The sequence below is a fragment of the Heterodontus francisci genome, chromosome 43, assembly GCF_036365525.1.
Source record: "Heterodontus francisci isolate sHetFra1 chromosome 43, sHetFra1.hap1, whole genome shotgun sequence".
NCBI lineage: Eukaryota > Metazoa > Chordata > Chondrichthyes > Heterodontiformes > Heterodontidae > Heterodontus > Heterodontus francisci.
In genome coordinates this window covers 28,094,762-28,119,201 of record NC_090413.1, presented here as the reverse complement: position 1 = coordinate 28,119,201, position 24,440 = coordinate 28,094,762, and the positions used below count along the sequence as shown (strand labels likewise).

The 24,440-nt window shown below is 43.8% G+C and overlaps 1 protein-coding gene across 2 annotated transcripts in view; it reads left to right on the top strand.

The window, feature by feature from the left end:
* The window catches only part of khsrp (KH-type splicing regulatory protein), a 65,966-nt gene that overhangs the window by 35,851 nt on the left and 5,675 nt on the right, over nt 1-24,440 (top strand). For both annotated transcript variants that reach the window (XM_068021275.1, XM_068021274.1), the window contains 10 exons: nt 5,287-5,394; nt 7,580-7,682; nt 8,804-8,904; nt 16,395-16,542; nt 17,149-17,309; nt 18,135-18,235; nt 19,382-19,479; nt 21,299-21,415; nt 22,794-22,877; nt 23,700-23,780. In XM_068021275.1, coding sequence (XP_067877376.1) covers nt 5,287-5,394; nt 7,580-7,682; nt 8,804-8,904; nt 16,395-16,542; nt 17,149-17,309; nt 18,135-18,235; nt 19,382-19,479; nt 21,299-21,415; nt 22,794-22,877; nt 23,700-23,780 — 1,102 coding nt within the window. The remainder of the gene's footprint in view (nt 1-5,286; nt 5,395-7,579; nt 7,683-8,803; nt 8,905-16,394; nt 16,543-17,148; nt 17,310-18,134; nt 18,236-19,381; nt 19,480-21,298; nt 21,416-22,793; nt 22,878-23,699; nt 23,781-24,440) is intronic.

Genomic DNA, 24,440 nt, shown 5'->3' with positions numbered 1-24,440 from the left:
GTTTAGTTTCTGTTCCATTGCCCTCTGCATGCACCCCCCACCCCACCACAGTGCTCTTGATCTGCACCACTTGCTCCCTTGACCCTATTCCCAGTAAGCTGCTGCCACCTAACTACCCTTCCTGGACCCCATGCTAGCTGGCATTGTAATTGATTTCCCATCTCAACACTGTTCCCCTCCCTCTTAAAAAATCATTCCCCTTTAAATGCATTTTTGACTGCCAAATCCATTCCCATCTTTTCAGCTTCATATTTGAATCTCTCTAATCTGCTCCCACCACAGCACTGAAACCCAACATTGACATCCTCTGTGACTGAGATGATGTGCTATTCCTCCTCATCGTCCTTAACCTGTCTGCAACCTTTGACTACACCACCTGTTGTCTGGCTCATAGGGCTGCCCTAACTTGGTTTCACTTTTACATATCCAGTTACTGGTGAGTCTTTCGCAGAGGCTTCTTTCCCTGCCCCTGCACCGTTGCCTCCGGAGTTCCCCAAGCCTCCACCCACAACTTTCACCTGTTGCTTATCGACATGCGATCACTTTATCCGTGCTGCCCATTGACATTATCCACACACATGGCCAGTTTCTACATGATCTCTGACAATCCTGAGCTGAGTTTTTGATGCCATGTTCTCCATCATAAAGACAGCCTCATAGTCTTTTACGACATAGAAGAAGGCCATTCAGCCCATGGTTGTCCATGCTGACTCTCTGCGGAGCAGTCCAGCCAGTCCCGCTTCCTTGCTCGATCCCCATAGCCCTGCAAGTTTATTTCCTTCAAGTATCCATGCAAATTTCCTTTTGAAATCATTGTCTCCACTCCCACTACCCTTTTGAGCTGTGAAATCCAGGTCATTACCACTCATTGCGTTTTAAAAAAAAAAAAAATTCTTCCTCGCATTCCCCCTGCATCTCTTGCCCAGAACCTTCAATCTGTGCCCTCGAGTCTTTGTACCATCAGTTAATGGGAACAGTTTTTCTTTGTCTAACCTAGCTATGTCTGTCATAATCCTGTACACCTCTATTAAATCTCCCCTCACTCTCCTTTGCTCCAGGGCAAACAACCCCAGCTTTTTTAACCTAATCTTGTAACTAAAATCTTACATCCTGGAACCATTCTGGTCAATCTCCTTTGCACCCTCTCGCAGACTTGCACATCTTTAAGTGTGGTGACCAGAGCTTTATAAAGGTTCAACATAACTTCCCTGCTTCTGTACTCTATGCCTCTATTTATGAAGCCCAAGATTCCATATACTTTAATAATCACGCTCTCAATATGACTTTCAAACAGCAATGCACATGCACCCCAGGTCCCTCTGTTCCTGCACACACGTTAGAGCGGCACCATTAAGTCTACATAATCTCACCCTATCACTTCTGCCAAAATGCATAGCCTGGTACTTATCTGTATTAAATTCCATCTGACGTTTGTCTGCCCATTCTGCTAGCCTATGTCCTTTTGCAGGCAATTCATATCATCCTCTGTGTTTGCCCCACCTCCAAGCTTGATATCAGCAAATTTTGAAATTCTATTCTGTATTCCAAGATACAATTCATTTATATATAGCAAAAAAAGCAGTGGTCCTAGCACTGACCCTTTGGGAACACCACTACCATGCTCCAGTCTGAAAAAGAGCCATTTATCACAACTTGTTTTTTTCGATAAGCCAATTTTTTATGCAATTGGACACTGACCCTCCTACCCCATGAGCCTCAATTTTGTTAACCAACCTTTTATGTTGTACGTTATCAAACGTTTTTTCAAAATCCATAGAGACAATATCCACTGCATTTGCGCCACATAAGAGCCAGGAAATGACCATCTTAAACAAGAGAGAATCTAACCTTGATGTTCAATGGCATTGCCATTGCTGAATTCCCCACTATCAACGTCCTGGGGGTTACCATTGACCAGAAACTAAACTGGACTGACCACATAAATACTGTGGCTACAAGAGCAGGTCAGAGGCTGGGAATTCTGGAACTCACCTCCTGACTCTCCAGTGCCTGTTAACCATCTACAGGACACAAGTCAGGAGTGTGATGGAATATTCTCCACTTGCCTGGATGGGTGTAGCTCCAACAACACTCAAAAAGCTCGACACCATCCAGAAAAGCAGCCTGCTTGATTGGCACCCCATGTACCACCTTCAACAACCACTCCCTTCACCACCGACGCACAGTGGCAGCAGTGTGTACCATCTGCAAGATGCATTGCATCAACTCACCAAGGCTTCTTCAACCGCATCTTCCAAACCTGTGACCTCTATTACATAGAAGGACAAGGGCAGCAAATGCATGGGGACACCACTACCTGCAAGTTCCCCTCCAAGCCACAGGCCATCATGACTTGAAGCTATATCACCATTCCTTCACCGTCACTGGGTCAAAATTCTGGAACTCCCTTCCGAGCAGCAATGTGGGTGTACCTGCACCCCAAGGACTGCAGCGGTTCAAGAAGGCAGCTCATCACCAGCTTCTTGATGGCAATTAGGAATGGGCAATAAATGCTGGCCTAGCCCCCTAGCCAGTGACACCCAAGTCCCATGAATTGATAAAACAAAATCCTTCAAACTTCTCTGTTACTTTATCAAAGAAATCAATTAAATTAGTCAAGCATGATCTACCTTTTACAAATCAGTGCTGGCTATCCTTAATTAATGCAAACCTTTAAGTGCTTGTTGATTTTATTTTTTTTATTCCCCTGATTATGGTTTCTAAAATCGTGGCCACCACTGATAAATTGACTGGCCTGTAATTGCTAGGACTGTCCTTCCACCCTTTCTTGAATAAGCATGTCACATTTGCCACTCTCCAATCCTCTGGTACCTAGGGAAGATAGGAAGATGATGGCAAGCACTTGCGCTATCTCCGTCCCCACTTCCTTTAGTAATCTGGGATGCAGGCCATCCGGACCAGATGATTCTTCCACTAAGTATAGCCGACCTTGCCAGTACCTCCTCACTCTGAATATTGACCCTATCCATTGCCTCTAGTTGGTCTGCTACCGATATTTTGTCAGACTCCTCTTCCTTTAACACCGATACCAAGTACTCCAAATATTCCAGTCTTGCACTGTACCTCTAAGCATATATTACCCTTTGTCCCTACTAGGACCTACTCCACCTCTTGGTACCTGCTTACTATATACATGCCTCAACCCCTATTTGCTGTTTTTAATCCTCATCTGTGCTAGTGTCACCTTCACATTCAACTATTCCTGGCTAGATTACATTCTTCTCCTGTTCTCTGACTCCTCTTGTGCAGTCCCTCTCCTGTTGTCCCCATCGTTGGTGGCTGTGTCATCAGCCACCTGAGCACCTCAGTCCTGAATTCTTTCCCTGAACCCCTCAGCCTCGCCACCTCCCTTTGCTCCTTGTAAGATATTCCTTACAGTTTTCCTCTTCAGCTGTGTTCTGACTTGCTGTTCATTTTGGTCTGATGATGCCTCTGTAAAATGTCCCGAGGCTTTTTACTTTTAAAAGTGATCTGGAAAGCCAAGTTTAAAAAACAAAGCTCTAATCTTGTTGCCTGACACCAGCAACTTAATGACTGACTGTTTCCAACTACCAATGGCTTGAGTGTTCAAGGTTGCCCGAGGGTTTAAAAACAATCGTAAGGTGATGGTTGCAGAATCTTCATGTTCCAGCTCACTGATTTGCATATTGAAGTGGCAAGAAGCAAGGTCAGGGGATATGAGTTAAAGAATATATCACGCAGCCCGCAGTTGCCATTGTATATTGAAGCACTTGTTTTGATGAGATATTTGGGGTTGATGTGAATATTTAGTTTAGTGTTTTTTTTAGTTTAGGGATACAGCACTGAAACAGGCCCTTCGTCCCACCGAGTCTGTGCCGACCATCAACCACCCATTTATATTACTACACTAATGCCATATTCCTACCACATCCTCACCTGTCCCTACATTTCCTTTCCACCTACCTATACTGGGGGCAATTTATAATGGCCAATTTACCTATCAACCTGCAAGTCTTTGGCATGTGGGAGGAAACCCACGCAGACACAGGGAGAACTTGCAAACTCCACACAGGCAGTACCCAGAATTGAACTCGGTCGCTGGAGCTGTGAGGCTGCGTTGCTAACCACTGCGCCACTGTGCTGCCCCTATATTTACATAAATTTGAAATTTGTGAAATGTGACTTGGAACTTTTCTAATTCACTCTTGTTCCAATTACAAATGATTAGGGCTATAAAAGGGAAGGTACTTGGACTCCCAAAGTAGCTTCTCTAAGTTTATGTGGGTGTTTCCTTTATGGATGCCATCAACTTGAATAAAACCCAGAGCTAAGAGTGCATTTATTATCTGATTATTATGTAAACATGAAAATCTGGACTTGATTAGTGAGACAGTTTTCCATACTCCACTTTCCAGCGCTTCACAGCCAGGTTTGTACTTTTGTAGTGTGGTCACTTTTGTAATGTAGGGAATCGTAGCAGCTGATTTCCACAAAGCCACCTCCCATAAACAATAGTGAGATGAATGACCACATAATCCGTGTGCACTGTTTGAGGGATAAATAGTGAACAATTCACCAGGAGAACTGCCTTGCTGCTCCTCAAATAGTGCCATGAGATCTCCCACGTCCACCTAAGAGAGCAGGCGGGGTGCTGCACTAACATCTAATGCAAAAGAAAAAGACATCTGGCTTTCAGTACTGCACTTAAGTGTGATCCTAGATTATATGGTCGAGTCTTTGGAGTGGGACAAACTTGCTGTATATAATGTAGGAGATTTTACACTCTTTCAAATCTTTGCTATTGCTAAGCAATGGTACTCTTCCAGTGGTGCCCAGTATCTCTGTGAAACATTCACGCAGGAATATGCACTGGTTTGATACAGAATAAAGCAACCATTGCTTAACCCCCCAATTCAAAGGAGCTCCTCTTTTTTTAATTCTCCTTGCTTCATCCTCCAAGCCATGATCCCTTTTCTGAATCAGGCATCCGCACAATTTGAGATTGCCCCATGCTCAAAATCCAAGCATGGAATCTCACCTGTCCTTGTCCATGTATGCAAATTATGTGCACTAGTTTTACACTGACGCATGCATTTTGTGAAGAACCCAGCAGAGGAGACGCGTCCTTTCTGGTCTTGAGTCTAGCTTTAATCTGAGTTGAAATTGTGATAAAGTAATCTCCCTGTCACCCAATTCTGGAGTCCAGCTCTCAACCTGTCAGTAGCACTGTGCACTTTCTGATTTTAATTGCAGTGTTTGTCATTACTTTGTAAAGTTAACTTCCTTTCCTGTGAACTATTGCAGCAAGCACGAGACATGGTGATGGAAATTCTGCACGATCGTGACCAGGGAGGATTTGGGGACAGAAATGAGTTTGGCAACCGGGGTGCTGGTGGAGTTGGTGGTTTAGACGTAAGTATAAACCTTTTATTTTTCTTTGTTTACTTCACGTTTTTGCGGAGTGAGGAAAACTAGTGTGTTTAATTTCTACTAAGTTCGGCAAAGCTTCTAAAATTTATCAGTTTTCTAATTTGGTTTATGAAGGAAACAAGTGACTTTACTTGAGCTGTTATTTTGTAATGGATAAATCATCCATGGAGTGTGGATCCATTTTCTCGATGCCCAATTACTTCAGTATTTCTCCTCGCAATGTCTCTTTCTGAATATAGCTAACTCTTGCTGAGTGTGGTTTAATAGGCCTCAGTACTGTGAGAGTTCTGGCAGCATATTGGCAGACTGTTCAATCATGGAGGCCATAAGAATTGAGTCTAAAGCTGTCCTTGCCTGTATGTGCACACTGCAGGGCATGGTCACTGGATAGTGATGGAAAGCTGAAGCCCAGGCTTATTTTCTCCATGCTTAACTCACTGCCCTCTAGTTTAGGTCACTCCAGTTACCTGGTTTTGTCTGGTTAGTGCAGTCGCCTTGAAGATCTAGGCCAAGGGTCAGCAGCTAATCTTTACACTGGTGCTCCAGAGCAGAAATTCCAATCATCAAATTCACAAGCAATCCACTGATATAGATGTGGTGAGAATGTTTCGAATTGTGGAAGAATCCGAAACTAGGGGCAATAAATACAAGCTAGTTCCTAATAAATCCAACAGGGGAATAAGGATTAATTTATTTACTTAGTTGGTAGAATGTGGGGCTTGCGACCACAGGATTTGGTTGAGGCAAATATCTTGGATGTTTTGAAAAGGAAACAAGCCAAGTATATGAGAAAAGGGTATGGAAAAATATGCTGAAAGGCTGAGATGGGGGAGATGAAATGGAAGGAGACTTCAGTGGAGTATAAACACTAACACAGCCTAGTTGGGCCAAATTAGCCTGTTTTGAGTACTGTATAATCTATGTATAAATCCATATTATAACGGGTGCAAGTTTTCCTTTGCACCCTTGGTTTATTCTGCTGAGCAGTTGAGGCTGGCAGTCCTGGGAGTTGCACAGATTCTGGATGTAATTGTGCAAACACTATGCGGCTTCAAAATAAAGACAAATGGACTTGTCTCAGGACTGAGAGCATTTGATGCTTTTTAGACTTTTAAAACTGCCTTTTTGTTGTCTTCTGCTCCAAATCTTGCAGTTTCATTAGAGTCCGTGTGATAGCTTCTTCAACATAGAGTGATTTTGTAAATGGAAGGTACTTTCCTAGATTTTTATTTGGTTCCTTATCCCTTCCCAGGAGTTCTGAACCTTCAGCTGCCAGATGGTACATCTTTTTCCCCCCATTCTTCACCAGCAGCAGTACAGCTGAGGGTACCCCTCAAATCTTAATGTTCTCGTGTCTTGCTTCTCCAGCCTGCAGGCTGGCTGGCTGATGTTGATCTGCCAGTGTCTGCTACCTGAAAGGTCATAGGGCAGGTTTGGTTGGGTTGCAGTGGTGCTGTAACTGAGAGCAAAAGAGGAGGTTTAACTGTAACTAGGAACCCAAAATAAGTTTAAATTGGTGAATAACATTTGGTCCTACATTTAAACCTTGATTTATATTTTTGTATATAATATATATCATTTGGAGCAATTTCAATGAACTGTTTGTATGTTGCGCAAGCTCTACCTTTCATGAGTGATCTTCCTTTGTCTCACAACCTCGTTCTTTTTTGGTGGGGGGCACAAGTCAGACGATATGGTTTTGCTGCTTTTTCTTTCCTCCCCCATTTTAGTAGACCTTATGTGTTGCCTGGGAAGTGTGTGCTTCTTCAGTCAGGCCTTCTGCAGGCTGTTAGCAAGGGTTAATTTGGATTTGGTCTTCCATTTGAACCACTTTATTAGACTTGCATTTTGCTTTGGAGAATAGAATTTTTTTTGCCTTGCCTCATTCTATGAATTTTTATTGTGCAACCCCCATCCCAGGGCTAAATAGAGAATTAATTGGCAATGACTAATTTTAGCTTGCGATCCTTGTGGAGTTTAATGGGCACCTTGGACGATTTCTAGGGTCTCCACCGGGAGATGTAAATATCATGATGAGCTTACTTCAGTGGTTTCTGTTGTAAATGTGGACATCGGACTTTGTTGTGGGGCAAGATGATTAGAATTGCATGTAGATTTAAGCATATGTAGATGGGTGTTGTGACCTTTATAATCTTTTAAACTCTAGATACCAGTGCCAAGGCATTCAGTAGGAATTGTGATTGGTCGAAGTGGAGAAATGATCAAGAAAATACAGAATGATGCTGGAGTCCGAATACAGTTTAAACCAGGTCAGTCCTAGTGGATGCCTTGGCTGACCAACTAAGCATTATTGTTGGAGTGCCCAGATTTTAAAATACAGCACTGGGTGTGGCTGGAGTCCACTACAATGGGAAATGCCATTTATTGGACTAGATAGTTTATTGGAATATGCAAACTTGACTGAAATCACTCGCTCCATTGGCGCCCAGTTTAAATTTTTCTGCAGGCCCAGCCTTCTGCAAACTCACTGCAGCAGATGATGGTCTACTGCCATTGGAGCTGCTGTATTCAAGAAAAGCAGAGTTCCCATCTGCAGCAATGCCTGGGAGATTGTTTCACAGAGAGACACAGCAGTGTGTCCCAGCATCCCCAGTTGTATAGCATGTAGATGCTTTGGATTGATCCAGAACACCTGGATGTGTAAGGTGTGAGTGCTTACTATTTATCTTCCTGTCTAGAGGCATGAATTTGTTTTTGCTTTCTTCTCCCCTGCTCCCCTACCCCAGCTACATGACTGGGAGCTGAAGCTTGATTATGAGTAGAACTCTTCAAATTAACACACAATCTTCCAGAATTTTGCTGTGCTTTGTTCTTGCTGATGCCAAAGCTGATGGCCCGAAATGACCTGAGGATTGAAGAGTAACGCAGCATAAGTGTTTAATGAGTTTCTCCTTCACGGCGCAGGCTTGTTTTGATCTCGCCTGCGCCGTCAACCTTAAACAGAGCAGAAGGCTAGTTCAATCACTATCCCAGGAACAGACTGCCCCCCTTGACCAGGGGATGATGTGTGGAGAGACCTAATGGATGAAAAAATGGACCCTGTCCACCCCCCCCCCCCTCCCCCTTTAAAAAAAAAGCTATAATGATCAGGGTCTGGAACGTACAGAACTTTGTGGCATTGTGAAGAACATTGCACCCATAGGATGCAATTAAATATCTCACCAGCAATGAGGGTAAATGTGACAAAATGAGCACTCTGCATCCCCTTTGTGTCTCGAAATAAATATTTTGTTTTTTTAGAAATTGGATTCATTGTTTCAGGTGCTGTCTGTTCCTTTTGGACTGGTTTTCTGTAATGCACGCTATGGCTGCTCTGGAACTGCTAACTTTCATCTTTCAATAAAGTCCTTTTCCTTTTTTCATCCCGTAGATGATGGGTCTACGCCGGATAAGATAGCGCATGTAATGGGGCCTCCAGAGAGATGCCAGCATGCTGCACAAATAATTACTGACCTTCTGCAGAACGTGCGGGTATGGAGTGGACTTTTGTTCTCGCTTTCTTCCTTAATGATTTTCTCCCCCTACCTCTCCACACCTGAAGGAGGCGAGTGTTCCATGGATAGTGGTGGCCTCTAGTTATTTGCCCGTTTTTTTTTAAAAGGTGGGGGAGGCATCACAGCAGAGAGAACCTGCTTGATCCAGCATCTGTGTAGGCATTTGAAGTCAGAGTGCTGCACAGCAACTGGGATCAGGATTGAGTAATATAAACTTAATCTGCAGTCCTAAATTTTAGAAAATCTGTTTTTATAGAATTGCAATGTAACATTGAGAATCTTTAGTGAGCTCCCGTGCTAAGAAAGCTACTGTATAAGTTGTTCCTTTATGCATGTTTCATCCTTCATGCTTGTACATTCATAGGATTCCAACAAAATGGATATCAGCAACTGCCCCAAAAAACGTGTGCCAGACACCATTCTGTCGTTAAAATCTGATCGTGCCTGCTTGACATCTTTTGGGAGATGTCGTTGAGGTGGTGGCTTTTTCTAAGTCTTCTTGTAACCTGTTTACTTCATCGCTTTTACTTCTTCTGTGTGGATGTGCACGCGTGATACCTTTAAAGGGTGCAGCTTGTGAGCAGCCTGTGGCAGGCGCACAGTTTAGAGGGATCATTGGTGAGCACATTGGGTAGCGGCACTTAGCACAAAGGCCTGAGATCTGGACTGAATCCAGCTCTGATGAATGGGGTGAGAGCTGTCTGTCCATTGGTGCTGAATTAGATGGGTTCAGTTCAGGAAAAATTGGCAACTGGGCTTTTTGGTGAGGTGGATGTGTGGGGAGAATTTTGTGATTCTGACTGGTGTGTGAGCAGTGTTTTGAGGTTGGGTTCAAGCCTTCCTCACCTCTTGAACACTCAAAAAAAGAAGTGTAAACTAGTGTTTAACAATGGTGAAATAGTACAGATGTTTAAAGTAAGCCTACATGCAATTGAACAAAAGAAAAGCAATTTTTTTTGGATGAATAAAGCACATGTTAAGCTACATTGCTGTGACTGGAAGATATTGTCTCAGTTTGAATTTGCTAGTTAGGGGATGGCATAAGTTTGTGTTGAAAGATGATTTATTGTACTAACATGGTATCTTTCACCATCCCCAGGTCATGTAAGGTGAATTAAAAAAAAACACTTTAAAAATAGCAGAGTATCTCTGGAGAGGAAGGTCAGGTTAATGTTTCAGGTCAATTATCTTTTGTTAGACTGGGTGACCTTGCATCGCCATGAAACATTAGCCGTCCCTGCTTCTCTCCACATATGACTTGAGTATTTCCAGCAGTTCTTTCAGATTTGTAGCATCTGCAGTATTTTGCTTAGTGTTTGACCGTGCAAGGTGCTGTTAACAATGGATGTTAAACCTATTTCTAATTGTGTGAATTGCCATAGAACCATGGGTGGATTGTACAGCCATACAATTAATATTTCCACCTATTTTTCCATGCAAGTTATCAGGTGTGTTCAGTGTAAAGCTGCTGAGTCATACCCACAGCTTGCTTTGTCCCTCCAATTTTCTCCTCTCCTGTGAAGATGCTGATTCATGTTGGATCTGTTCCCTCACTGCTGGCCATTGTTTGCTAACTGTTGTCATTTCACATTCTTGTGCAGTTTCCAGCAGACCATGCTGGAATGAAAGTGCAATGAAAGGGAGCCTGGCCTAATTCTGCACCCGGGCCTTTTTGTAGTGCTACATGATTAAAGGCTGGCTAGCCAATTCACCAACTGCCCCACTGCAAAAGCTCAGAAACCTTTTGGTAACTGGGAAGAGCTGAAGTTGAACATGTTTATCTCCCACCCACTCCACTCTACTCCCTCCCCACTTAAAATTAGAAGACGCATTTTGGGACGAGGTTCTGGTCTCCATCAGAGGTAGATGACGGTGGTAGTAATATGGAATTCTTTGCTTCAAAAATTGCTGTGGATACTGGGTCACTTTAAGCTTTCAAGACACAGATGAATTTTTTAAAAAATGTTTAACGGTATCAAGGAATATATGTCAACGGTGGTGAAACGGAATTGAGGTGCAGATCAGCCATGATATAATTGAATACGGGGTAGGCTCAAGGGGCTGACCGGCCTCTTCCTGTTTCTAGAATGAGGTTCTTCAAGTAGAATCTGAGAGAAAAAAAAGTGCTGGAAATACTCAGCAGATCTGACAGTATCTGTGGAGAGAGAAACAAAGTTCAAGTTTCAGGTCTGTAACCTTTCATCAGAACTGAAACGTTAACTCTCTTTCTCTGTCCACAGATGCTGCCAGACCTGCTGAGTGTTTCCAGCACTTGGTGTTTTTATTTCAAATTTCCAGCATCTGCAGTATTTTGCTTTTAAGAATCTGCGAGCCAGCTGCTGTTGAGCACTTCTAGGTGCAAAGGCCCAGGAAAAGCACTGATAACTCATGGTGGAGAACGGACAAGTTTTCTCCTGGTTCAGTCCATTTTAGTTTATCTGCTTGTTCGGAGCTGAATTTTGCAACAATGGGTGCAGCAAACAGCTTACGAACATACAAATTAGGAGCAGGAGTAGGGCAGTCTGTCCCTCGATCCTGCTCCGCCATTCAAGATCATGGCTGATCTGATTGTAGCCTCAACTCCACATTCCCGCCTACCCCCAATAACCTTTCACCCCCTTGTTTATCAAGGCCCTATCAAGTAGGGTTAAGGAAGTAAAGTAGGGTTAAGGAAGTAAAGTAAGTTTCTTGCAGTCTTAGGCAGGGTCTGCTGCAGAGTAGCTGATTAGTTAAGTTGCTGACCAGTCCAATCTGGTTGCTGCAGTTTCGGCTTCAAAAAGTATAAATACAGAGCTCTGGGTGCAGCCTGCCAACAGCTAGCAGATTGCAAGCAGAGTGTGTAGATACGAGTTTGATGAGTGGTGAGTTCAGTGAAGTGGGGGGAAGAGGTGCTCCTTTTATTTTCCTACTTTTTTTTGCACTCTGGTATTTGGTTCTTCGGTGCAGTGGAAGAAGCTGGTTGGTGAATAACTGGTATGCTGTTCTACGTGTAATAGTTTGTAAAGTTAAGGTCTGGCAGGGCAGCTCAGCCGAGTGGAATGTACAGCATAGTCATTTGGGAAGTCATGGATGCACCCTGTGTCCGAGACAAACACATCTGCAGGAAGTGTCACCGGCTGCAGAAGCTTGTTTTGGAAGTTTTGGAACTCGAGCGGCGGCTGGAGTCACAGTGGTGCATCCGCAAGGCAGCCAATTATGTGGGTATCACGTTTAGGGAGGTGGTCACATTGCAGGTTAGGACCATGCAGCCAGACAGGGAATGGGTGACTGCTAGGCAGTTTAAGAGGACCAGGAAGCTAGTGCAGGAGTCCCCGAGATGATCTCACTTGCTAATCGGTTTTCCATTTTGGATACTGGTGAGGGTGATGGTTCCTCAGAGCAGTGCAATCAGAGGCAAGTTTGTGGCACCACAGGTGGCTCAGCCACACAGGAGGGGAAGAAGTAGTGTGGAAGAGCAGTAGTGATGGTGGATTTGTTAAGGGAACAGACAGGCGTTTTTGCAGCCGTGGACTCCAGGATGGTGTGTTGCCTCCCAGGTGCCAGGGTCAAGGATGTCACGGAACGGCTACAGGACATTCTTCTGGGGGAGTGTGAACATCTGGAAGTTGTGGTCCATGCTGGCATCAATGACGTCGGTAGGAAGGGGGATGAGGTCCTGAAAGCAGATTTTAGGGAGCTAGGAAAGAGATTAAAAAGCAGGACCTCAAAAGCATTGATCTCAGGATTACTCCCAGTCCCAGTTGCGAGTGAGCAGAGGAGTAGGAGAATTGAGCGATTGAACACGTGAGCTGGTATAGGAGAGAGTGCATCAGATTTCTGAGCATTGGGACTGGTTCTGGGGCAGGTGGGACTTGTACAAGATGGGTTGGATCTTAGGACTGGGATAATATCCTCGCAGGTAGATTTGCTAGTGTTATTGGGGAGGGTTTTGACTAGATTGACAGCAGATGGGAACCTGAGAGGCGGCTCAGATTGGCGGGAATCAAAATTGGTAACTTGTCAGGTGTGGGAGAACCAGGAGCAAAAATCAGAGAGGAAAACCAAGGTGCACGGAATACTGGGGGAGATAGATAGCACTAGAGTAGGGAATGTTAAGTTATTAGGTGGGGTCAGAGTAATGGAGAAAGTAATAGTCTAAATCAGGGTTAATGTTAATGTATGTGAATGCATGGAGTGTAGTTAATAAGATTGGTGAAAACTGGTGTAGATTGCCATGTGGAAATATGATGTGGCTATAACAGAGACCTGACTCAAAAAAGGGCAGGACTGGGTATTAAATATTCCTGGATGCAAGGAAAGATAGGAAAAGGAAAGAAGTGGGAGGGGTGGCGGTATTGATTAAGGAGAGTATTACAGTGCTGGAGAAAAAGGATGCCCCAGAGGGGTCGAGGTCAGAATCAACTTGGCTAGAGCTAAGGAACAAAAAGGTGCAGTTACCAGCTAGTGAGAAGGACGTAGAAGAAGAAATTTGCAAGGAAATTGGAGAGGTGCAAAAATTATAGGCTAGTTCTAATGGGGGACTTGAATTATCCAAACATAGACTGGGTTAGTTGTAGTGTCAAAGGCAGTGAGGGGCAAGAGTTCCTAGAGTGTGTTCAGAAAAATTTTCAACAGTATGTTACTAGTCCAACAAGGAAGGAGGCACTGCTAGACCTGGTTCTTGAAAATGAAGTGGGCCACGTGGATCAGTTATCAGTAGGAGAGCATTTCGGGGACAGTGATCATTGTATCATAAGGTTTAGGCTGACTATGAAAAAGGACAAAGAACAATCCAGAGTAAAAATAATTAACTGGGAGAAAGCCAACTTCAAGGGGGTAAGAATGCACCTGGGGTGAGTAAATTGGAGTCAAAAATTGACAGGAAAACTGGTAGCTGAACAAAGGACTACCTTCAAAGAAGAGAGTGTTTGGGCACAGTCAGGATATGTTCACTTGAAGGGGAAAGGTGGGGTAAACAAATACAGAGCTCCCTGGATGACAAAAGAGGTAGAAAATGAGATAAATAAGAAAAAGCGGGCTTGTAACAGATGCCAGCTGGAAAATACTATTGAGAACCAGCCTGCATATTGAAGGTCCAGAGGGGAAGTGAAAAACCAAATAAGAGAAACCAAGAGAGCATGAGAAGAGACTGGCAGCTAGTATTAAAGGAAATCCCAAAGATTTCTATAGACATATGAATAGTAAAAAGGTGGAGTAGGGCTAATTAATGACTATAAAGAGGATGTACACATGGAGGCAGAGGGCATAGCTGAGGTATTAAATGAATACTTTGCATCAGTCTTCACATTGGAAGAAGATAAATCCTGTACGGTACTTAAAGTGGAGACAGCACCAGGACCGGATGAGATGCATCCAAGGATACTGCGGAAAGTGAGGGTGGAAATCGTAGAGGCACTGGCCATAATTTTTCAGTTTTCCTTAGACTTGGGGGCGGTGCCAGAGGATTGTAGAATTGCAAACGTTCCACCCTTGTTCAAAAAGGGTGTAAAGATAAGCTCAGCAACTATAGACCAGTCATTTTAACTTTGGTGGTGAGGAAACTTCCAGAAAAAATAATTCGGGACAAATTTAATAGTCACATGGACAAATGCGGGTTAATTAAGGAACGCCAGCATGGATTTCTTAAGGAAAAATCATGTTTAATTTGCTGGAATTTTTTGAGGAGGTAACAGAGGGGGTTGATGAGGGCAAAGCTGTTGATGTGTATATGAACTTTCAAAAGGCATTTGATACATTTTGCCACAAAACAGACTTGTGAGCAAACTTATAGCTCATGGAATAAAAGGGACGGTAACAACATGGATCTGGAATTGGCTGAGTGACAGGAAACAGAAGGTGGTTAATGGATGTTCTTCGGACTGGAGGAAGGTTTGTAGTGGAGTTCCCCAGGGATCAGTGTTGGGATCCTTGCTTTTCCTGATGTATGTTCATGACTTAGACCTTGCTGTACAGGGCACAATTTCAAAGTTTTCTGATGTTATGAAGCTTGGAACCATTGTGAGCTGTGAGGAGGATAGTGTAGAACTTCAAAAGGACATGGACAAGTTGGTGGAATGGGCAGACAGGTGGCAGAAGAAGTTTAATGCAGAGAAATGTGAAGTGGTTCATTTTGGTAGGAAGAACATGGAGAGAATAAAGAATATAGAATAAAGGGTACAATTCTCAAGGGTGTGGAGGAGCAGTGAGACCTGGGTGTATATGTGCATATGTCACTGAAGTTGGCAGGACAGGTTGAGAGTGCAGTTCATGAAGCATGCTGTATCCTGGGCTTTATTAATAGGAGCTTTGAGTGCAAGAGCAAGGAAGTTATGTTGAAACAAAAACAAAAGCAAGGAAGTTATGTTGAACTTGTATAAAGACACTAGTTTGGCCTCAGCTGGAGTATTGCGTCCAGTTCTGGGTGCTGCATTTTAGGAAAGACGTGAGGGCATTGGAGACACTACAGAAAAGATTCACGAGAATGGTTCCAGGGGTGAGGAATTTCAGTTATGAAGATAGATTGGAGAAGTTAGGACTGTTCTGCTTGGAGAAGAGAAAGCTGAGAGGTGATTTGCTAGAGGTATTCAAAATCATGAGGGGTTTGGACAGAGTAGATAGAGAAACGTCCCACTCGTGAAAGGATCAAGAACGAGAGGGCACAGATTTAAAGTATTTGGTAAGAGAAGCAAAAGTGACATGAGGCAAAACTTTTTTCAAGTAGCAAATGGTTCAAGTCTGGAATGCACTGCCTCAGTGTGGTGGAGGCAGGGTCAATTGAAGCATTCCAAAGGGAATCAGACAGTTATATGAAAAGGAAGGATGTGCAGGGGTAGAGGGAAAAGGCGGGACAATGGAACTGAGTGAATTGCTCTTTTGGAGAGCTGGTGCAGACACGATGGGCCGAATGGCCTGCTTCTGTACTGTGACAATTCTGAGACTCTGCTTCCACTGCCTTTTGAGCAATAGAGGTCCAAAGACTCATGACCCACAGAAAAAAAAATTCTCTTCATCTCTGTCTTACATGGGCGACCCCTTATTTTTAAATAGTGACCCCTGGTAGATTCTCCCATATGAGGAAACATCCTTTCCACATCCACCCTGTCAAGACCTATCAGAATCTTATATGTTTCAATCAAGTTGCCTGCTGTTTTTCTAAACACCAGCAGATACAAGCGTAGCCTGTCCAACCTTTCCTCATAAGACATCCCGCCCATTCCAGGTATTAGTCAAGTAAACCTTCTCTGAACTTCCAATGCATTTGTATCCTTCCTTAAATAGGAAACCAATGCTGTACGCAGTACTCAAGATGCGGTCTCACCAATGCCCTGTCATAACTTATCAGTTTAGCAGCAGAACTTGTGAATTAGCAAATTCGTCATGTTGGTCTTGCTTCCTGTGGATCTTAATGAGGTCTTTATTTTCATGGGCGGGTCTGGACATTAATGTCTTATTCTCTGACTTTGTGTTGTAAATTCTGTGCTTGTGCAGGCTGGTCCACCTGGCCCTCCAGGGCCTGGAATGCCCGGCCCTGGCCGAGGAAGGGGAAGGGGACAAGGCTCCTGGGGTATGGGGCCTCCTGGAGGAGAGATGGCCTTCTCGGTCCCTAGCCACAAGTGTGGCTTGGTTATCGGCAGAGGTAGGTTATTGAGACAGCATGATGTTTATGTGGAGCATGTCTGTTTTGATTAGTACTATGTGCATTATATTTGTGGGTGTATCTGCTGTTTTCTTTCCAATGTGTGTTTTTAACACAAGTTATTGGATTTGATTTTATTGCCCTCCACCCCCTACCCCCAAACACACACTGTTACATGTATTCGGAGGCTGATTGTATGTAGGATACCCATGCCCAGCTGCATCTTGTCCTTGCCCAGCATTCACTTGATTGGATCATTGGATCCTGATCAGAGTCGGAGGACTGAAATCCTCCCTGCCACAGTGGTATGTGTCTGTCTGTAGCTACCATTATTGGTTGAGCTTGGAATGTTAGCATTCTGTGTATGGCCAAGTATTCTGCTGGGCTGTATGAACATTCAAATCTGATGCCCTGTTACATCACTGCATCTCTAACCCAACCTGCTTTGCTGCTTCCCTTCCTGACCCTGTGATTAATTTTCCAAGTTACACTGTACAATTTTACAAGGTCACTGTAGATTATGTACGTACTCTAAAATGAATGAAGAAGTTCTTTTTCTTCTTGTCATTACTGGTTGAACTGAGGTGGATTGCTTGAACCTTGCAGGTGGGGAGAATGTGAAGGCAATAAACCAACAGACGGGTGCGTTTGTGGAACTGCAGAGACAGCCGCCTCCCAATGGCGATCCTAACTTCAAACTGTTCACCATCCGGGGATCGCCCCAACAGATTGACCATGCTAAGCAGCTCATTGAAGAAAAGATAGAGGTAACTTCACCTCCGTCTTGAGGGTTTTGTCATTTTTAAAACTTCATTGTATCTAGCCCCTCAGAATTAGCAGAAATCAATGCATATTGTTTTAACAAGTGCTGCATTCTATCTATCAACATCTGCACTTGCAAGTTTACAACATGTTTTAATGATTTCAGACAGGTTCTGTGCAGGCTCTCCAACTGGGGAAGAGAAAAGGTGGTCCTACATTACATTACATTTTACTGCATTATGCGCTCACTCAGTTCCGAACTGGTCTCAACAGAAGAGTAGAGTGATGCTGTGCTTCGTCCCTTGGCGCATCAGGTTTGCCTGACCTTTTCTGTCTGCACTGCTCAGAGTGCACAGTTTGCTTCCAGACTGTTCCAGTGTCTTTGGCCCACAGGTGGCCGTGGGTAATGCTGCAATCCCTGACAAGTTACTCCTTGGTGCAGCTCAGGAGCGCTTCATGGGCCTAGATCATCCCACTCCAGTCAGGACCATTAGTGTTGTCCAAATGTGCATTGGTTTAAAAGCGAATCACTGTCATTCGTGTTCAGAGCTAGGAGGAGTGTGCAGTAAGCCGTACTAATGTAGAACTGTTTTGTTTCAAGTGTTGAGATGCTTTTAAACAGTGGAGCTGCTGGCTTGTCTGTGTTTGGCAGTATATCTGTGTTTCTTATCTTCCTCCTCCTGTTTGGGAAACCTGATGGCAACAAATTTAGTGTCTTGCCACCTAGTTTGGAGGGAGGAGAATTTTTTTTTTAAACCAGCCTTTCAACCCAGCCCTTTTAAGATTAGGATGGTAATTGGCTCTATACTCAACAAATGTTCTGTTTTCAGGGTCCCTTGTGTCCTGTTGGTCCCCCAATGCCTGCTGGTCCTATGGGACCTTTCCAGCCTGGACCCTTTAACCAAGGACCCCCAGGAGCTCCTCCTCCCCAGTAAGTAAACTGCCTCTCTCTTAAATAAAAGCAAAATACTGCGGATGCTGGAAATCTGAAACAAAAACAAGAAATGCTGGATTCACTCAGCAGGTCTGGCAGCATCTGTGGAAAGAGAAGCAGAGTTAACGTTTCGGGTCAGTGACCCTTCTTCGGAACTGGAGAAGGGTCACTGACCCGAAACGTTAACTCTGCTTCTCTTTCCACAGATGCTGCCAGACCTGCTGAGTGAATCCAGCATTTCTTGTTTTTGCCTCTCTCTTAACCCCTCCTAACTGTCTGTTTGCTGTTTGCATGAGTCAGAATCTGGATCACCTTCAGATGAATAGAATGGTGAGCAATAAGCAGAACCACTGCTTTACAATGGCATGAAATTTGGGGATATTTTTATTAGTGTGTTGGATGTTTTATGTTGTGATTCATTACTTCCTGCCATGAAAGTTGTAGGTCGGTAGCCTTGGCAATGAGTCCTGCAGCCTGGTGTGCCAACCAGTGGCAGTCCACAAATTTTCTCCTGTTAATTAGCAGGAAGCTGGGTCACACAGCAGTATCATTGTACTATAGGTATGTTTCTGGTGCTTGAGGTTTGGAAAGGAGGCTAGGGAAAGCTGCCCACCTTTATGTGCACAGTTATCTGAAGTAGGAGTTAATGTAACTTAATAGCTCACCCAAGTGTGAGCCTTGGTTCCAAGAGTAAAATACTGTGGATGCTGGAAATCTGAAATAAAAACAGAAAATACACCCGTGGATGCTGCCTGACCCGAGTCTGATCATCTTGCTTGGCATATAAACCATTTTTTGCATTGATTTTAGCAAGATGAGGTGTAGGGTGGGGGGGCTACCTTTTTCATGCTGCTTGTTCCCAGCACCCTCCCTTGGTAAGTGTACCCTCTGGTTATTGTCGGTTGCTCTAGACCGTTGAGTCAGGAAGGGGCAGTATCCAAGCTGCATTAAACCAGGAGAGAAGCAGCTGTACGGATGCTGCCGGTGTTGAGTGAGAAGGTGACCTAGGTGTCTTCACTCTTCCACTGTAAGGTTGCTTTCAGTCAGATGTGAAAGGACGTGGGATAGCCAAAAGGTGAATGAAACTTGAGGATTTTTAACTGTTGTGACATGAGCTGTCTAACCACCATTCTTCCCCGACAGTCCTGCTGCTGGTGGCCCACCTCCTCCACATCAATATCCTCCTCAAGGTTGGGGCAACACGTACCAACAGTGGCAGCCGCCCGGACCACACGACCCAAGTAATTATTCACATTTTCTAGCTTCATTCACTTTGTTTGAGCTGATCGAGCCATGGTTTCTGAGAATCTGGAAGTACTGATACATGCTGGGTGTGGTTCCACACCCACTGCAGACAGGAGCCTGGCTCAGTGGTATATTTGGCCTAGAATACCCTGTTGTGGCTCTTAAATGACAATCCCCTTTCCCCTCCCTTCATCCAATCTTACGGCACAGAAGTCGTCCATTTTGCTTCTATCGACTCAATTAATCTCACAACCTTCTCTTTCCCCATAGCTCTGCAGATTTCTCCTTTTCAAGAATAGGTCCAATTTCCTTTTGAAAGTTGCTATTGAATCTGTTTACACTATTCTTTTAGGCAGTGCATTCCAGATAATAACTGAGTTTTTAAAAAAAAATCTCAATTGTCCTCTGCTTTTGCCAATTACCATAAATCTGTATCCCTCCTGCCAGTGGACAAGTATCTCCCAATTATCTATTGTAACCCCTCATAATTTTGACTAACTCTATTAAATCACCTCTTAACTGTCTCTGCTCTAAGGAGAACAATCCCAGCTTCTCTAGATTTACTATCTTTCCAGTTAATCTCATCTGCACCCTCTCCAAAAATAAATCCTATTTTGTTTTAAACTTTGTCAGGATGTGGTCATTTATTGTACATCTTGAGCTACCCAAACAGTTTGCAGCTGAGTGTTTTGCTTGGCTACTTAAGAGGGCATTTAAAAATCAACCAGGTTGGTATGGGACTGGAGTGACATTTCGGCCCAGGCCAATATCAGAATGTCAGGTTTCCTTCCCTCGGGGCATATGCAAACTAGTTCTGCTTTAACAGCAGTACAACAGGTTCACGGTCACTTCCCAGTGCTTTATTTCCAGGTTTTGTAAACTGAACTGCTCTAGTGGGATTTGGATTATGAGCTCAATCCTCTAGATAACTAATCCAATAACATAGCCACTGCACTACCATACCCCAGAGTGGCCTAGCAAGTCCAGTTTTTTTTCTTCTGCTTGCACACTCCCATGCAGGATTCAGCCCAATCTTCATATAGTGAATAATACCCTTTTTCAACATAATTTTAATACAGGCATCTTATTGAGACTTTTCAAACTTTAAGAAAAATCCTGACCAGTTTATTGCATATTTGTACAGTGGATCAAATGACTCATTTTCCAGCTTTTTTTGTATTGGTTTTGTAAAAAGGAAACTGGGAGCGGCTACTTTTTTTGCTTCCCTGTAAACTGTTTAAACCAAGTGGCATATAATAGTAACGGGTTGTCCATTCTGCTCTGCATGATTTTTAGCTGTGGCCTTTCACCATATTCCTTCATACCCTCACTTTCCAAATCATCTGTCTCCTTTGATTCTACATCTGGTCCAGGATTTGTTCAGGTTCTTAAATTTTGTGTTTTGATACCTTATTCCCGATTTCCCCTGCTAAGGTAAAGGCTATTTCCCATTCCAGCTTTCTTGTTTTTGATTCCTCTCCATCTTACTGTGAAACCCAGCCTGAAACCCAACCGATAGCCTGTTTAACGAGTGTGTGTACCTGGAGCCTGAAATTTCCTCAATCCTCCTTTGTTCACCACTTCACCAACCCTCATCCATCTCAACCATTTGATTTTCTTTGTACCTTCCACAAAACTGTGCTGATGCCTTAGTTTATACATTTCCGAAACGCTCATTTGCCACTGTCCCTGGTCATGACTTAGTTAATTGTGGGGGACACTTCTTGGGGTGGGGGTGAAAGTTAATGGGCTGTGTTACCATTGCAGAGAGAGGCAATATAGTCTTGTGGAATATTAATGCTTTTTGTGGTGCAGGTAAAGCTCCCGGAGACCCGAATGCAGCTGCCTGGGCTGCTTATTACCAACAATATTACCAGCAGCCTGCCGCGCCCGTGCCACCCCAACAGCCAGCTGCTGCTCCACCAGGGCCAGGTAAGATGGAGGGTGGGTGACATGTTCTTTCCCATTTCCTGTAAATGTTATAGAGGAAGCTAACAATGGCAACCCTTTATTCCAAATAATCTCTATCTTGTAATAGATTATTAATCTGAAATGGGATGATTAATGCTACTTGTAATTAATTCATTGAACTGGGAAATAAACTGGTTATAACATTTGAGTAAGACGCTTTCATGGTTTTGCACCATGTGAATTTGCTCTGAGAAGAACAGTTGTTTCCTTGAAATAGGCGTTCTTAAAACTGGCAGGACTTCATACTTCAGGCAAGTTACTCTGCCCGTCATCTGGAGGACTAACTGGAATGGGTGGAAACAGTGGGTTTATATGTGTTGAGACTGGGAATGAGTGGGATATTACAGCTTATGGGTTGTTGCATGTTCTTGCTGCTATTGGTCAACTAATTATGTTCCGTGATAGGTTGGTACATGCTATTGTTGCTGCAGCTATTGTCTTGTGTTAAGTGGATGCATACTATTCTTGTTGGGCTATGTTGGCTGCAGAGCAGGTGCTGATGTGTTTGTTGAGTTCAGATATCACTGATGAGCAGGCCAGTGTCTTGGGGGGACGGTGTGGTGTTGGTAGATCTCCATAACCTCCCTGAAGTACCTTGTATACCAGTGTGATAGATGAGATGAATTTGGAATTGGACCATTTGATATGGTCCTAATTGAGTTGAGCATGCTTGAAAGCAACAACTGCTCTTTTCAGAGAAAATTCACATGGTGTAAAACTGTAAAATCTTACTCTATAAAGTTACCACTCTCACCATGAAAATCTTCAAACAATGTTTAAACTAGCTATAACTATGCAAGAGTTGCTGTGAATGGTACTCCCTGCAAGTATTTGAAAGACTTGCATTTATCACTTTTCACAGCCTCAGGATGTCCCAAAGCACTTTGCAGCTAATTAATTACTTTTAAAGTGTAGTCACTCGTGTATTGTGTGAAACACGACAGCCAATTTGTGTACAGCAAGCTCCCACAAACAGCAATGAGATAATGACCAGATAATCTGTCTTAGTGATACTGGTTGAGGGATAAATATTGTCCCTGGGAAGAACTCCCCTGCTCTTCTAATAGTGCTATGGGATCTTTATGCCCACCTAAGAGGGCAGATGGGCCCTCAATTTAATGTGTCGCCGGAAAGTTGGCACCTCCAAAGGTGCAGCACTCCCTCAATGTTGCACTGGAGTGTCAACATAGATTTTGTGCTCAAGTCAAGAGTGGGACTTCAACCATGACGTTCTGCTTCAAAGGTGAGAGTGATACCCACTGAGCCAAACTTACACCTATCGATGCTTGCAGGAAATCAGCTGTTACCTGTAATTGTATTTTAACTCTGTTTTAAACAGATCCAATTCAGCAACCTCCAGTTCAAGGCCCAGGAGGACAACCTGATTACACTAAAGCATGGGAGGAATACTACAAGAAGCTAGGTGCATCTCTCTCATGATTTACATGCAGAATGTTTTTATAGTTACACTTGTAAACAAGCCTGCAGAGGAATCGCTGCCTTTTCTTTTCCTTCTGTCGATCCCTCGCCCAAGCTTGTCCTAGTAGCTTTGCTAGTTTTTCATAAGGTTAGTTTTGTAATGGACTGGTAGGAGTATAGCTGTCCCTGTTTTTGAAGGGAGAAGTGAAGTGGTAAGTTTTAGTTGTATGCTGCTGTCTTTAACTGCTGAGTCCTCACTCGGACTCCATTAACAGCTGCCAGTGGACCCTTTGCGACCCTTGGTAGAATAAAAGTGCGTTGCTCTTCCATCCTCTGGTCTTCCTTGACCGTCCATGTCCTCCAGTGCTGGTCACTTCAGACTGACAGCACTGTCTCCCCCACGCCACTCACCACCGCTCAATGACTTGGATAGTGGATTGCGGACTGAGCTCGAGTTTGCATCATGTGTTGAACCCATTGCGTGAGTTCCAGACGTATCAACCTCTACCCTCTGTGGCTTGGATGACAACAATTATTGCAGCCATGACTAACATGCTACTCTTATGTTTTTCTATCCTAACATGCACCTGTGCACTTGCCACTGCAGCCTTGTGAGCGTAGACTCATAAAATGGTTGCAACACAGGTCATTCGGTCCATCGAGTCTGTGCTGACTCTCTGCACGAGCAACTCCCTAGTCCCAGTCCCCCTGCCTTTTTCCCCGTAATGTACTTCTCTCCCTTTCCTATTGGCCCCTCATCTCTGCTTAAAAAAAAAACTATTCTGATTTATGGAATTATCATGCCCTTTTGCTTTTCCCTCCTCAGGTCAACAGAACCAGCCTGGTCAGCAGCCTGGTCCACAACAGGATTATACGAAAGCATGGGAAGAGTACTATAAAAAACAAGGTACCATTCTCGCCCTCATTACTGTCTTTAAATACATTGAAAGTGCATTTCTTGTACTGTTTGTTGTTAGTTCTCTTGAACGTTTACTTCTGTAGTTTTAAAAGTAAACATGGTTTTGTTCTCCGAGGTGATGGGTGTCTGTTCTAGTGGCTGAATCAACACTTGGGCCTACCAAGCCAGCTGCAGACTGAAGCTGCCAATCCTGTGCCCAACCATGTATTCAAGTTCCAGCTGTACCAGTAAAAGAGCAACTTTGCATTTCTATAGCGCCTTTCACCACCTCAGGATGTCCCAAAATGCTCTAGAACCAATAAAGTACTCTTGAAGTGTTGTCACTGTTGTAATATACAAAACATGGCAGCCAATCTATGCACAGCAAGATCCCAAAACAGCAATATACTGACCAGATAATCTGTGTTAATGTTGGTTGAGGGCTAAATATTCGGACACAGGGGAGAACCCTTCTGAGAGGGATGATGGAGCCTCAGTTTAACATCTCAACTGAAAGATTACATCTCTGACAGTGCTGCATTCCCTCAGAGTTGCACTGGGAGTATTCACCTGCATTATTTTGTCACATTTTTCTGTTCCCCACACTAACCATCCAATGGCCTCAGTTAGATTTCCCAATGTGATGTTCCCAGTGGGTGGTGGTGAATG